Raw genomic sequence first — 15,839 nt, forward strand, 5'->3', positions numbered from 1 at the left:
AAGTCGTGTGCCCACCCTCTGGTGCTCAGCCAGGGCCGGAGCACAGCTGACACTGCAGCAGGGATGTTGCCAGCTGCAAATTCAGGTGCCGGTGCCCTGTGCAGGCACAACAGGCACGGCCGTGCCCAGGGACAAGGTGCTCGGCAGAAGCCTGAGGTGGTCGCTCCTGCCTCCAGCCCGCCCTGGGATGTCAGAAGATGCAAGGGCTCTTTCTGAAATCCATGCAGGCTTTTTCTGCTTGCTCCTGAGCCCTAGATGTGGAAATAAAGAAAAGATTTTGTTCATCGTCTGGGTACCAGGTTGCAGGGTGATTATGCCTTAAAATGTAGTGAGGGAGCAACTGGCACTGAATCTGGCTCTCGGAACGCACCTGGAAATCAATTCTGTGCACACCTGTCTGCAAGGAGGGGCTGCCCAAAGCCTCCCACAGCTTAAATCCTGATTTGGAAAGAAGAGACCCCCTCAGATGAGCATGGAGGAAGTAAACAGCTTGATGGAGTGTGAACTGGCTGCAAAGGTGCTTTGCTGCACGTAGGCACTTTCCAGGGCAGAACTCGGGTAGATAAGTGATCGTATATAACCAACACTTACGTATGCAATGGGGGAATCTTACTTGAGGTCCTGTGCCTTCATATGCCACAGGGAAATGCAGCAGGGATGGTAGATGCTGGTCCCCGGATCCTGAATTAGGTCAGTGGAGTTGTAACATCTGGCGACGTAGCCGCTTTTCTGCGGGAATTAGGCACAAGCGCCGCTTAGATGCTGAGACGTAAATACCCTGAGATGCGGCTGGTGGATGCTGGAGGGTCTGGGCATCTGTGCTCTCCCTGCAGCCAAGGGGCTCGGTGGCGGCTTTGGGGGCCTGGAGAGGAGGGAGCCAGTGGTCACCCATCACACACCCCTCTCCCAGCTGGAACCCCGGCATTCCCCAAGGGCATTGCCCTCCCCGGGGGTGGCTGCCGCGTCAGCCATCTGCAAGGCATTGCAGCAGCACAGGAGGAATCGCAGCAGTGAACGCAAGCAAACTTTCCCCAGGAAACTGGGAGAAACTGCCAGTAATGAGGCAATTATCTGAAAAAGCTTGAGAGCTACCCAGGAGCTCAGGAAACCCAGCTTAGTCACGGGATGAGGCCATGGCTGGGGGGATACCAGCTGCTGAGGGACATTCCCGTTCACCTTGCAAAACCAGGGCCAGCTTTTTATATCCCATACAGAAACACACAGTGCCTCTACATAAGCTCATATAAATAAAGACATAGAGGGCATTGGTCTTGATTAGCACTTTTAGCAGCTTTAAAAATCCTTGGTTTTCCATCATGCCTTTACAAGGCAATTAGGTTTTCCGTGTGGGGTTGTTGTTTTTTTTAAGTGCACAGCTGCAGCGAGTCAAGTGGTCCCTTCCTGATATCTTGCGATGCTCTAGCTGGTCTGGGCTGCTCCACGTGGCTCTGGATGTCAGACCAGTTTAGTTCAGGGTTTTTTCTTTGCCACTGCCATCGGAGCCACCCAAGGGGCACAGAATAATTCAGGTGGGAAGGGACTGGGGGGTGTCTCCGGTCCACCCTCCTGCTCAAAGCTCAGGGCAGGGTGCTCAGGGCTGTATCCAGCCGGGCTGCAAAACCTCCAGGGATGGAGCCCACACAGGCTCCTGGGCACCTGCACAGCCATCCTGGGGCCCCCTGAACTCACTGCCCTTCATTGACATCCAACAGATACTGGGGGGGTTGCAGCATCCACACGTGGTCTAACGAGTGCTCAGTAGACGAGGATAACCCCTTCCCTTGACCTACGGGGCCACGCTCCTGCCCACAGGGGTGGGAAGCTGCTGGTCTCTATCACTGCCAGGGCACGCTGGGGGCTCGTGCTCAGCTCCTGTCCCACCACCCCCAGGCATTTCCCACAGAGCTGCTCCCCAGCCAGCCCCTTGCCAGCGCCGCTCTCAGGGGTTACTCCTTCCCACTTGCAGCACTTGGCACTTGTCCTCGCTGAGTCACACACAGTTCCTTTGGGTGTTTTTTGAGGCCAGATGTGACACGTGCCAGTCTCCATCACTAGGACCAACGAGAGTGGCCAGCCGTCTCCATGCCCTCAGGTGCACATGCAGCCCAGCTGCTCAGGCAGATGTGTACGGGTCATGTTCTCTCCTGGAAACCCAGACTTGATCCAACTCCTGAGGCTTTCACCAAATGGGACCCCCACATACAGCCAGGACTATGGATTACAAATTCCGGCGCAGAAAGAGCACGTAGAAAAGGAACTGAAATCATTGACCAGGAAGGAGCAGGTGTTAAGCTTTTCTGGCCATGAAAATTAAATTTCTAAGTAAATGGGGCTGGCTGTTTGCCTGCTTTCTCCACGCAGCCGCATTTCCCTAGCTTCACATGACTGGGATTCGTCCTTGCAGATGTAAAGATGGGAAGACAGGTAAACCTGGAATTTTGGAAAACCAATGTTAATGGTAAGAGCAGATTTTAAAAGGAAGATTTTGAGGCAAATGGAAAACTGATCAGAGTAATATGAATCACATGCCAGAATGACGACCCTGGTAAGTGCAGAAGATGAAAGAGAAAGTGGAAGCACACCTATTGCTGATGCCCATAATGATCCTCACCATTTACAACCACTTCATGACTTCATAAACTGGCCTCCTCACCCATATCAAATGAAATCCCCTGGGCTTTCAGACATTTCTTTCTACTCTAGAGCATCTGTCTTTACAGACAGAAATAATTCAGTATCTTTTAAATCAGTGTCACATGATTCTCTTCCACAGTTTCCAGGAACTTCTGGGCTATCATTTACCACCTGCACAGCTACAGAGATTGCCTTTTTGTTGTACCAAAATCTTGTGATCTGACTTCATTTTTTGGCTGCTTCTTTCTCCGTAATAGACTTATTTAGTTAGTTCCTCTGCATTTAAAACAATATGTGACCTTACCTCTGGCCCTCAATGCTCCAAACAAGTGACTTTTACGGAGTGTATTTTCAATGGAATATTTTTCTTTGCTTTATTAGAGCTAAACCTCACCATGCAGATTTCCCACCATTCTACACAGCAGCACATCTTCTTCACCATAAGCAGTTACTCACAGATCTGAAATGTGGAAGTGGCAGGCAGAAATGCACTGAAGTTAGAAAGGGGTTTGGTTGGGGGTAGGGTGTCGCTGGGTTTTTTTGCTAGTTTATTTGTTTGTTTAAAATCACTGCATTTTTGGACATCACCAGCTACCTTGTGCCTCATACCCACGACCATTTCACTTTTGCTAGCTACAGGCATGGAAGAGCTGGACAGTCGAAACTGAGTACGCCTCAGAATAACAGATGTAAGGCAAAGGCAGTGCGCAGAAGAATTTAACCGGCATCCTCTCTGATTAATTAGAAATCATATCATTAAACTGCTTTGTCTGGACCCTGGGGCCTTTGCCAATGCCAGGAGTGCCATAGCTTCAGGTTTCAAACTTCTGGCAAATCCCAAATGTCATTCCCCATCCCACTAGTCTGAGGCTGAGTGATGCTGTGGACAAAGCACACAGAAGCGGCTCGGTGGGTCCACAGCAACTTTTCCAGATGCTGAGGTTAAAAGATGCCCGAGTTCTCAGGTGTGGGCCAGCTACAAGTTTGTGGTCCCAAAGATGGCGATAAAGCTGGAGAGCCATGCCCAGTGGAGCCAGAGTATCTCAGGTGTAACCACTGTGGTACCAGCGGGATGGCAGGATATTTCAAGTTAGAGCTTGAACTCATATTTCAAGTGTTTTGCTTGCAGCTCACACCTGAGGAGTGATGGAGAGATCCTGAGGACTCCAGCAGGATGCTGAGATTTAGCTGTGGGAGCCAGAACAGCAGCAGCAGCAACACCCTTTAAACAAGAAACTCACTGCACCATTAAAGGCAGTATGAGCAAGACACGTGGAGTCATACTTTAAAAAAAATCATCCAGGATGAACATTCAGCTTGTGATCTGCTGCATCCCAAACTCATGGCACTACAGCTCTGCTATGCCCCAGCTCAGCACCAGGCCACCTCTCCCCACGGGCCAGAGCCAGCCTCAGACAGGGCAGCTGAGCAGCCCCTGTGCCCAGCAGCGGGAGAAGGCAGGCGGAGAGCTGGAGCGTGCCAGGAACAGCCAGGAACAGGAGTGCAGGAGGGCTGGGCGCCGCTCACCCTGCAGGGCCCTTACCCAGCAGCTTTGCCTTGGTGGCCCCTTGCTCACTGAGCAACAAAAAGCTCAGCACAAGGAGCTTTTGCAGTCAGAGTGGGAAGAGGAAAGATGGGATGAATGGCAGGAGGGGACAGTGGGGAGGTGGAGGAGAGGAGCAGGGTGGGTGGGGAGGAGGCAGCTACATGGGGTCTTTTCCCACCGGCACATTAGTCGCTGCAGGAGCAGGAGACGCCAGGGGAGGAGGAGCAGCCACAGACATGGGGTAGGCAAGCAGGAGACAGGGGAAACAAGGGCAGGAGGAGGAAGAAAGTCCTGGAGGTCACCAAGCTGCCCTGCAGGGAAAGGCTGGCAAAGGGAAAGCGGAGATGTTTTTCTAAATTGCCTGTTTGAGAAGCCATTAAAACGCACACCTGTGCACATCCTTGTAATCTGGGAAAGCTTTTGTTTTTCCTTCATCTTCCCCAAATGGGCTGAAGCCACCGTGTAGGGAGAGTGTTTGTCAGTACCAGTGGAGGCATTCCTGCACATCCTCACACAACTTCAGGCTGTGCTCAGCGAAAGCCGTTTGACCAACGGCGAAAACCCACCTTCCTGAAACAGGAACTGTAGCACTAAATTCAAGACACTTCCCCACTGCACGCCCGAAGCCTCTCCCTCCAAGGCACTGGCAAGGTCTGCTGAGAGCCAGAGGCTGCAAAAGCCCAAGGTTCCTCCTGCTGTTGTACAGAAAAGGAAAAATAAACCCTTCATGAGACTGTAAACTGAATTTCATCAGGCAGAGGATGTTGCCACCTGCTGCTTAAATAGGGGCAGATGTTAGTTCCCTGGGGTTTGGGTCATTTCTGGGGTTTGAACTGTTTTCTAGCCCAATAAACCTGCGGGTGTTGCCTAAACTCCCGAATTAAGAATGTTAGATGAGTATGTGCACAAAGTTTAGGTCGTAGAAGGGGGTAGCACTGCATGTTCCCAGGACTAACAGCTGTGCTTGTAGCTCAGGTGTCAGCAAATCCTCTTGCACTGTACTGCTGGCAAACACGACAGACCACAGAACACTTCCTTCTCTGCACTTTCTTCACTGTAATCGGGTTTGCAAACCAGGTGGGCTACCACAGCAAGCAAACGTCACCTGCAAAGCCTTCAGAGGAGCCCAGGGAGGTACCCAGCTGCCACTTCTTCCCTGGTGCCAGTTAGGACAAGGTGCAAATCTTCGGGGACAATGAGGATTGTGACTGGCCAAATCCGGGGCACCCAAAAGCAAATTCAAGACAGGAAGCGCTTTTAAAATTATTTTTAAAGAACTGTAACAAGTGCATAGCCTAAAACGGTAAGAACAGGTGGTGAACAGCTACCTTTATTTGCAATTCAAAGAATGAGGTTGAAGAATTGAGCATTTGTACGGGACTAAACAAAAAGGCCCACGTTTCCACCAGACGGTGCCTTGGCAGTCAGAGAGAAAGGAGGTAAAACCAGCCCAAGTTGCTCTCCAGGCAGAGCCGAGGCAGCAGCAGCGTTGGATTGCTGTTGGATTGCTGTTGCTCCCGGTGAAATGCCTCTGGGGAAAGATCTGTTATCACAGCCACCTGGAAGAAAGCCTCAGCAGCAGATGCAGTCATAATGCTGGGGAAGGAACGGCAGGACAGAGCTGGGGGCAGGGCTGAGCAGCCAGTCCAGTGCTGTGGCCGGGAAGGGACAGCGCATAGTGACCGTGCTACATCTGTTCACCAGGGCCAAGGGAGAAAAACCCCACCGGGGTTTGGCACACAGGAATGGAGGTGCAAAGTCTTGGGAATCACACTGATTCCGTCTGAACCTACCTTCTGGTTACTTTCTGTAAGGTGTCCGGACAGGATGGAATTACGCTGCTGCTTACTTCTTTTCTTGGTTAGTTTTCTGGGAGTTGAATCAGCTCCATGCAGGCTCTGACCCCCCAAAGCAGCAGCAAAGAGGGAAGGCGAGGAGCTCACACTGTACCAGGTGGCCACTCAGCCATGGGAGCTGGCCAAACCCATTTCACCCATTTTGCCAAACCCTGTGCCTCTGCCTGCATCTCCTGCAAGAAAGGTGTTTTTGCTTCTGCAGGGAGAGGTGAACCTCCATTTTTGATGAAAAACTAAAGAAAACTACAATTTAGGTGACTTTCCCAAGTTCTCAGAGGCCTTTACTAGCCAGGTGAAATCCTGAAAGCTGTCAGCACAATTCTGACTTGACATGTATGAAGCCAAGCCTTCCCCTTAGCGAGGAACCAGTGGTGTGCTGGTGCTCTCACACTGCTCCAGATAATCTTTGCTAAAGCCCGCAGACCAGGGCAGCTTTTGCTGGGAAGGAGAGGGTGGGATCATATTGTTTCTGAATTTTAACCACCTCTCCTTAGGCATAAGTGAAGTTCAAATCAGCAAAGATTTCGCAACTTCACCACTGCGCTTGCCTTGTGAGAACCATATGGATGAGTCAAGTCTGGCAAGAAGTGATTCAGCAGCTCCCAAATGAGAAGGAAGTTATTCTCAGGTATCCAGACGAACTTTCGAGAGCAGAAAAGGGATTCCTCTTACCTCTCAGTAATCTTGATAAACTACAAAAAAGTTGTGACATGACTGTTTTTTCCATTTCCTTTCACTGGTTTCCATGAAGATTACTGCTAGCAGAATAAGGGGTGGGGGTGGGGGCTGGAAATCAGAGGAGCCCGAGTAGCAATGCTCCCTTAATAAAGCAAAACCACAAGTTTTATCTTGACTTATGTGGTCTAGCTGTCCCAGGGCAAGCTGAAAGATGATAGTCTTCATTAAAAAATTGCTCTGGCTGCACGAAGTGTCTTGGCTGCCCCAGAGACCTCTCTAGACGATAGCACGGAGGTGATATATTACAGAAAGAAAACCAGAGCTGCCTTCCCAACCATGAGGGGAATGACTACAGATTTCTACTTGCTTTCCAATGTCAGTCAGCAGTTTCTTCTCACGGTATGGCTCAAAAATCTGTTCCCTCCAACATCCACTTCTAAAAGCTCATGAGGAGAAAACAGGGTGCAGCACACAGGGATTATTTGCACCTACAGCCCCTGCAGCAGCACTACCTGGCATCCCAGCCCACTTGCAGGTCTCCCAGTGCAGTTGCTGGGCTGCCCCCCCATTGTTGCAGATGCCCTCCTGCTCAGGCAGGGATGCCCCAGGCAGCTGTGGATACCTGCTGAACGGACCAAGCCCTCCAGGCTCACAGCTCTGTATCCTGCTGACTACGGGAAGGGAAAGACCCGCTTACCGTGCTTCCTCGCTGCTGTCCGTAGCTGGAGACGGCCAATAAACGACATCAGCAAACCAAGACGAGAGCGACAGTGCTTTGTTCCAGCATCAGCAGGTGGTTAGATCCAGGCGCAAGGGAGGGATCCCACTCACCCCCTCTGAAGACGACTTCTGCCATTTTTACCAGGATATAGCGCGCATTGCTAAAGATGAACATTCGTGACTAGTTAGAAGCAAAAGAAGCTGCCAAGAGCAACAGCTGAGTAGCTCCTGGGAGAAGTAACCATGTGGCAACAGAAGGCAGGGGTGGTCAAAACCACAGCGCAGCGCTTCAGAAGCGCTCCGTTCCCGAGGTGTTGGTACGGGGAGCTCATTTCAGGAGGAGCGACACAGCAGATCCCGGTGTCTGGGGCTGGCTGTTGCGATGGCTGGCCACCAAACCCGCCAGCCACCCGGCAGAACAGGATACTCAACAGAACATGGCATGAAGCAGGCATGGGTTCTGGAGAAGGGAATAATTGCCTTGCTGAGCCTTAAGTGGTGTCAAGTCAGGAAACTGAGATCTTGGCAGTGGAGAAATGTAAACTGCATTAAGACAGAGCTGTAAACGTTAAGGTTAGGCTGGCAGGAAACCCAAGAACCGTAAGCAAAAGCAACCCCAGCAGCTAGGCCTCAGGGAAAAGCATCTCCTTACCCCGGGCACCTAACACAGCCTGCCCTCACCACCCAAAGACAAAAGAAGCTTGACAATGCGGCACAAATAGGGAGCTGAACCCACTGCATACTGGTTTGCTCCACACCTTCCGCTTATTCCCAAAGCATGAGCTGGTGATCCAGCCCAGTTCTTCATTTCCTTATTGATTTATTCGCACCGAAACCTTTACAAGCATTAATATTTTAAGCCGTTTATATTTAAATCAGATTGAGGAGTTTCTTGAATCAATGAAGACAAAACCAGTCCTCAAACAATTCTGAATCTCTTCTTTATGCTTACTCTGGAAATTAGAAGGGAAAATGCAAATTGCCTGACACCTTGGGATGCCAAGCTGAGGAATGGTTTCGGTATTGCTTCAGCAGCATGGCCGCGAGGAGTACTCTGGTGGTGCAGCATCACCTGAACTCCAGCGGTCCAACACATGGCCACTCGAGCCAGAAGGGGCATCAGCCGGTCACTGACTGTTCAACAGGAAAACCGTGAAAACTAGAAGAACGACACCACTCCATCAAAACTTGGCACTCCGTATTTCATGCTGGCAGCAGTAATACTTGCATCCAGATACTTGGGATGCCAAACCCAAATTGTGGTCAGCCACATAAGCAACTCAATATGGGAATGTATTTTACATCAGAAGGAAGTCCCAAGTTTGCAGTCTTTGTTTACTTTTCCATATATAATAATATAGATGCATTTTCCTATCTAGCTCTATATAGAAGTAGATATACCAAGAGCCCCATACGAACGTAGATGCTGGTTGCCCCTTCAGCAGGGCTGCTTGAAGCGGCATGCCTGACAGGACCAGGATTATTTTCTCCTCCTCGCTACCCCTTTAACAGACCACCCACTACACCGAATTGAGATCTTCATTCTAAAACACAGCAGCAAAATTTCAAGACTCACGATTGCCTGAAGACTAGGCTATATTATTCTAACTACTGTTACAGAAACGTGCAGCAAACGTATGGAACTGCTCTTTAACACCTCTTATTCTGTGCCTCAGTAGAGCAGGTAAAGTTTCACAGCACCTCGTGAGGAAAACAAGACAAGTCTAGTACTGTCCACTGACATCTGGGTGCAACAGGCTTCTGACCAGCTAGCACACACACCACGAAACCTCTGCTGCATGTTCTGTTGAGTTGTGACACAAATACAGAGAAATTTAAGTAGCTATTTATTAGCAAGTAAAAGGAGTTTTGACTTTATAGAAATAACACACAAGATTTAGTCAGTGGAAGGAAAAAAAATCCTGGCCTCTATCATAGTACCTCTTTAACTTACAGACTTCTACTAGCTACACAGCTACGAAGTTGCAAGCTGCACAGGTTCAGGCCTACTAATCTCTATTTTTTTATTTATTTTATACCCCCTCCCCAGCTAGAGAGTGTAGAAAGTCTGAAAAAGAATTGTAATTTTTGGCAGACTCTTACTTTTCTGGTGCAGCCCAAACCTACCACAAAAAGCCAAAGCATTTAAGAAACAAGTTCAGAGGTGATAAAAGTCTTCCCAAAAGGACAATGCTCCATTTCAGAAAAGAACTCAGAACATTTGAATTCTATATGCTCTAAATTTTCATTCAAATACAAATGCTATGTTACAGTTATCTATGAGCCCTCATACAAAAGATCTAACACAAGCTTATACTAGTATCCTATTATCCTGAGTGTGTGAGAGCTTTGAGACTCAGAGTGGGGAGAAAGAAGGCAAGCATGATTAAAATAAGTTTCCTGATAAATAAAATCTCTATTTCAGAGGGAACTAGAATGCTAAAGCACTAGCATGTCCACAGGCATTATATCTTGAGTTTTGACGAGTCTGAAAAGCAATACAGAATCTGCAGCTCCTGTCCTAGATGGTAACACTTGCCTGGTCTTTTCATTCTTCAATTTACAGAATTAAGTATCAAAATAAATTTACCAAGGGGGTGAGGGGCACATGCAGGCAGTGTACATCCTCTGTGATGTATCAAAATACCAGAATTTACAACTCTGTTCACTTGAAAGGGAAAGTTACATCCACTTACTGATAATCGGTAGCTTCTCTGAAAAATAGATAGCCAGTCTATTTGAAACGTATTATAAGGAGGCCTTTATACAGACTACTGAAAATGTCTTCATTTCTTCGGGAAGCTAGCTGAACAAATGTATTTCTGATAAACATAACTCACGTGAAAGAAAAATGAACAGAAAGAGTGATAGCAGGAGTACTACAAAGTAAGACAAGGGACATGTCAGGGGAAAAAAAAAAAAAAAGAGACATTCTTCATCATTCCACAAGTAGACATAAAAAGTCGCCATAAATTTTTTAACAATGTACACTGTTACATTTATTAGAACTGACACAGCTAAAAAGACGAAGAGCCCCAGCCCTGCCCAGAAGCCCAACAGAAGTACCTAAAGAGGCTGCAGGAAAGGGATGCAGCACAGCGCCTGCGGATGCGGGGTGCCCTCTTCTGGGCCAGACAGACCAGTGTTTCGCAATTCACAGCGGCTGAAACCGGATTTTTTTTTTAACAACTCCACAACGCATAGCTATTTTCTATACCTTAAACTAATTACTCGGATAAATCAAAGAGACAGGTCAATCAAGTCCGGCAGAAGAGAGAAAGTTCAGACATTTCCCAGAGAAGAACTTGGCTGTTTAACTCCTTCAAAATTCCTGACACAGCAGCGTGTTACATCACAACATTGTTTATTATGTGACTTTTTACAATACAAACAAAAATACAGAAATGCAGTATATGAATACAGCTAAATGCAAAATGGTGATGTTTTTCTTGAGGCCATATTCCCATTTCTAGTAAAATAAAGAAAGACTGCACACAGGTAGAAACAGGTTGGTAGTTAACTCCACAATTTTGCCTAGAAATGACCTATAAATGCGTTTTTCCTGCTACTTACCATAAAATGTAAAAAGGGAGTTAAAGGAAAGTTTTACTCACTGGTTCCTACCATATGAAAGAAGCTATATTCTATTTAGGAGGGCCAATATATGGAAAAATATCTAAATTAAATGTTATTACAAAAAATGAAGCAGTAATGAGATCCTTCTGGCTAAAGAAGTTACTAAATGAGAATAGCATATATTTAAAGAATCCAAAACATAAAAGGGTTGTTATAAAAAGCTTAGGTGCACTGTAAGCCTACAACTTTTGTTTTTCCATGTGTACTTTTAAACAATGGAAGTGTCAAAAATAGGGTCAACTGTGTTAGACTAAATTACATTATTGTATAATGCTGCACTGAAAGGAATTCCTGTATTATAACAGAGAAGCATTGTTTGCATCATATTATGGCAATTTATCCTCACTAAAAACAGTCTAGAGTCCTTGCATTTTTCAATATCCTGTAAACCGTCAAACCACCAGAACATGATTGTACAACAGTAAAATGTTTTCTTTTGCATTAAAATGACATCTGTTTTAAAAAAGGAAGAGGGGAAAAAAAAAAGGTACTTAGAGCTGTTATTTTTCCAAGTACACAACACCCTAGACAATTCAAGGCATCTCATTCTCCATCAAAATTAACAAAAATATGTCATGCTGTTAAATCCATTACTATGGATACAACTGGTGCAAAATTGGTCAAACGGATCCAACAAACACTGATGTCCAGGCTGGCGTATTGGCAACTAATACATAACTGGTGGTCAAAAAGATGCATTTAAAATATCTTCCCTTTCTTCTTATTCTTTTCCAAGGTCCTAAAATGATATATATAAAAAAGGCTGTTAAACAACGCGTACATGCTCTAATCTTTTTAAAGTAATGACTACTGTACATCTTTTAATATACATTTTATAAAAGCTCTACTGGTTGCAGTACAACATATGAAATTTATTATGTACACAGTACCTGCACTACATGAAGTCAAGCAATGCATTTATCACTAGATTTCCCCTTCCAAGGGCTAGGAAAACTTAACACTTTCATTCTCAAAGCTTCAACTCTTCATCCTTCAGAAATCTGATGCAATCTAGCTTTCAAACACAAACATTTTTTGGATATGTATTTAGACTAGTTATGTATGGATACAGTGTTTTTGCAGACTAAAATCTGCTTCAGAAGTAATAATCTTCCCAATATTTCTAATACATGTTCCTTTGTAACTCAAAGCAGTTCCAGATTTTTCTTGGCTTTTAAGTGACATTTCCATCGTGGCCACCCAGCACTGACCGTCATTACCACAGAAACTGCCTTTTAGCAGAAAGCTACCACACATTTACTTTGAACTCCAGGACAAGACTTCAAATTACCTGGAAGAATTCTGTTGTTCCAAAATACGCTGTTGAGCTTCCCAGTTTGCTTTCTCATCCTCAAACTGGCGACGCTTTTCCTCTAATTCTTTGTGTTGTGCCTCCAAATTCTTTTTCATTTGCTCGTGGCGTCGCTGCAGCTATAGAAAAAGTTATGAACAGTCAGTAAGTGCAGAAAACACAGCAACTTCTGGAGCTGTAGTAACAAACATCAGTACGATACTAATGCAAGGAAATAGAGGATTATGTTTTCTCTTCAGAGAAAGTAACTCTTAGACCAAAACCTCTAAGGTTATAGGCACTGCCAATAACAGAAATAAAAGGGTATTAATCCCACAGCCTCATTTTATACTTAACAGAAAACACCCCAAATGCTGCCCAAGTTACAAGCAGGGAGCTGTAAGCAGCCACATATGGCAAACAAAAGGAAATTCAAGAATAATTCAATATTTGCTGCAAATGTTAAGAAGCAAATTGCAGAGCATCTGAGTATCAGTAATGCATAAATTAGCATCTTTGACTTTGTGCAGGTGAAAAAAACCCCAAACGTTGATTTCATCCTATAATATTAACTATATTAGGGATCTGTTTGAAAAAATATTAACTAGATTAATTTATTCACTAAAGAAATTACTATTGGTATTACTGAATACTAATAATACAAGTAACATACTAATAAGAATACATTGCCAGAACAGTGTAAGTCTCTTCTGCAAGTTGATGGGACAGATGACAATCAAATATGTTGTATGTGAGAATGGATCTGTGTGTATGTGCGAACCACTAAGTGATTCCTTTTGTGCGGTGTAACATGTTTCTGAATTGGGTTAAACAAAACTCCCTCTTTCTTTACTCTCTTGCAAATTCCTGTCTTACGCAAACCCTTCAAAACATATTTCCTTTTACAGATTTTTTTTTTAAATGCTTTATACTCAGCAGTGCTTATTGTCTACTTTTCTACATTTAGAGAAATACAACAGAAGTTTGAAGTCATGAATGGTGAAGAAAAAAAAAAAGCACTGCATGAACATTTAAAAACTAGCATCACAGGATGCGCTCAGTCAAAAAGTCATGAAGTATTACATGCAAAACAAGATAGGTTTCTGTTTGGTTTTCATATTACAAGTAGAGTGTGAAGGCCAGAAATATAAATGGGTTCAAAAAGATGAGAGAGAGAAAATGAGGAAGGATAAATCCAGTGACTAATTAAACACAGTGATCCAGATAAAATGCTTAGCTTTAAAACCCTCAAATTGCTGAATGGTGTATATTAGCATTTATGCCCTTATCTATATGTTTCTTCAAAAGAAAAAAGTCTGGATTGATACTTTTTTTTTTCCTCTGATCCAGTATGTCTTGCCTCCTTATAATGCCCAGGCTGCCAAGCATTTCAACATTTCAACCATCCTTCCAAGTTCCCTCACTTTCCCTCAGATCTGGAGCCAAACTTTCCTTCAGGAACTTTGACAGTTTTGAACTTCTCTATTAGGCTTCTTATGGGAAGCTGCCTTTTCAAAATTTAAAATTAATTTTCCAGTTAAATATAATTTTACAATAGTCTCTTAGAAAGATCACTCTAGTTGCTTGAAGGCCATAAAAACAGTTTCACTGTGAGGACTTAACCTGGAGATGACAAATTAAATTTATGTACATTCAAATGACATCAAAATGCTGACAACATATCCCTGTCTCTTCCTTAGTCTTGTAATTCTCATTTAGATGGTTTCTTACAGACATTGTATCTAACTTGTAAAATGATTTTTTAATACGCAAAGCAAATTATCATTACTACATTAGCTTGTGTAAACCATTAAAGTCTGCAGAAGTTTTTAACGCACATGGAAGAAAACATGCATAAAATATTCCAAAGAAGAGGGAGAAAAAGAGGGTAAGAAAGTTAAGGAGTATTCTAACATACTGTGAAAATAAAATGAAAATGCATGAGAACATTAAAATTATGTTTTAAGTTTGGGCGTACACCATTTCAGCAAAGACAACAAGCTGAGAAAGAATAACCGTGTTGTCCTTAAACGTAAAATCTAACTATGGAATCAAATTATAGACAGAGGTTATGTTGCAAAGTCTTGGCAAAAGGAACCATCTCTACACTTGTTCAGCCTCAAGCATATTGGCGTTTAAGACACTTCGATTACCTCAGCCTCGGAGTCCTTCAGTTTCTGAACTTTTTCTTTGACTTTCATCTCAAACACCTGTTCCATTTCCATTTCCATTTTTTTCATTTTGGCTACATGCTCCCTCCTTTCCTCCTCCATCTGTGCCAACGGGCTCCTGCCATAAATCCAGAAAAAGAAGTTAGCTAGTTAGAACTTTTTTTCCTGTCTGTTACATTAGGGCATCTGTAAAAAACAAGATAAAAATGCTGAAGCATTAAGATAAATAACATTGCTGTGTGCACTGCTAGCTTAAATTCAATTTGCATTATTATATTAACTGTTTAGTTAAGCTTTCCTCCAAAAGACACTTTATACAATATATTTTCCTCCCCCACAATTGATTTACATTACGTTTAGGGTAACAGAACTCTTGAATTTATATCTTTAGGAGAACCTGGTAGTGGGAAGACAGGAAACCAAAAGTTACCAAAAAAAAAAAGTTAGCATCTTCCAAGTGATCTTCAGGCATCTTTCCTTTCCTTTCAAATATATACAAAAATCAATGGACATAATAAAAATTTTAAGAGCACCGTAGAAAAAGTGTCCCATTTCCTCTAAATCTTCACTGTTTAAAGTGAGTCCAAAGAGTAAGTTAACATTACAACTGTGTTGAACACTGTGGTCATGCTTTTGAAGAGATAGCAACTTTGCAAAAAACAGATTCAGGAACTGAATATCAGTACTGCACGGAAGTGTTAGTTGGAAGACTTTCCTTTAGAAAGCTATTGATAAACTTAATGTACATTATTTTTATAAGTTAGTTATTTTTTTTAAAATATACTTCACGGTTATTCCTTTTCTGGGTTCTGAATTTTCAAAGCTGTATAAGCCTGCTATCTATGTTATGGCGATACAGATTTTAAATAGCAAGTTTCACACTAAATATCTGATAAAACAGGATGATTTTTATCTAGTGATGATTGCTACATAGAGTCATTAAGATTTTTCTACTGTTCAACAACGTAATCAAAACAAATCACTGGCCTCCTTTTTAGGTTTTGAGTATGTATGGCTTAAAATGACAAAGCTTTAACTATCATGTTGTTAACAATGAAGAATTGAATATATCTGGAACTGTTATGGTCAACCAGCAGAGGGTATCTACGGCAATGTCAGCAAAAAGTCACTCAGACCAGCAAATTGTAGAGGTAGCAAGCCTAAGCCCTATCAAAAGTAATTTTGTTTTCATTTTAAAAAAACAAAACAACCAACCAAACAAATAATAATAAAAGACCCTAAAACACCCCTGTTCTGTTCTGATTCAAATAATGCAAATTCTAAAAGGAGAAAAGAATGACTAACTT

The 15,839-nt window shown here is 44.0% G+C and overlaps 1 protein-coding gene across 4 annotated transcripts in view; it reads right to left on the minus strand.

The window, feature by feature from the left end:
- Positions 1-10,781: 10,781 nt before the first annotated feature.
- The window catches only part of SEPTIN7 (septin 7), a 64,244-nt gene continuing 59,186 nt past the window's right edge, over positions 10,782-15,839 (minus strand). For all 4 annotated transcript variants that reach the window (XM_056334953.1, XM_056334952.1, XM_056334951.1 and 1 more), the window contains 3 exons: positions 14,515-14,650; positions 12,362-12,501; positions 10,782-11,809 (listed from right to left, as the gene is read on the minus strand). In XM_056334953.1, coding sequence (XP_056190928.1) covers positions 11,770-11,809; positions 12,362-12,501; positions 14,515-14,650 — 316 coding nt within the window. In that variant the 3' untranslated portion in view covers positions 10,782-11,769. The remainder of the gene's footprint in view (positions 11,810-12,361; positions 12,502-14,514; positions 14,651-15,839) is intronic.

This window comes from Falco biarmicus, chromosome 4, assembly GCF_023638135.1.
Source record: "Falco biarmicus isolate bFalBia1 chromosome 4, bFalBia1.pri, whole genome shotgun sequence".
In the NCBI taxonomy this organism is placed as follows: Eukaryota; Metazoa; Chordata; class Aves; order Falconiformes; family Falconidae; genus Falco; species Falco biarmicus.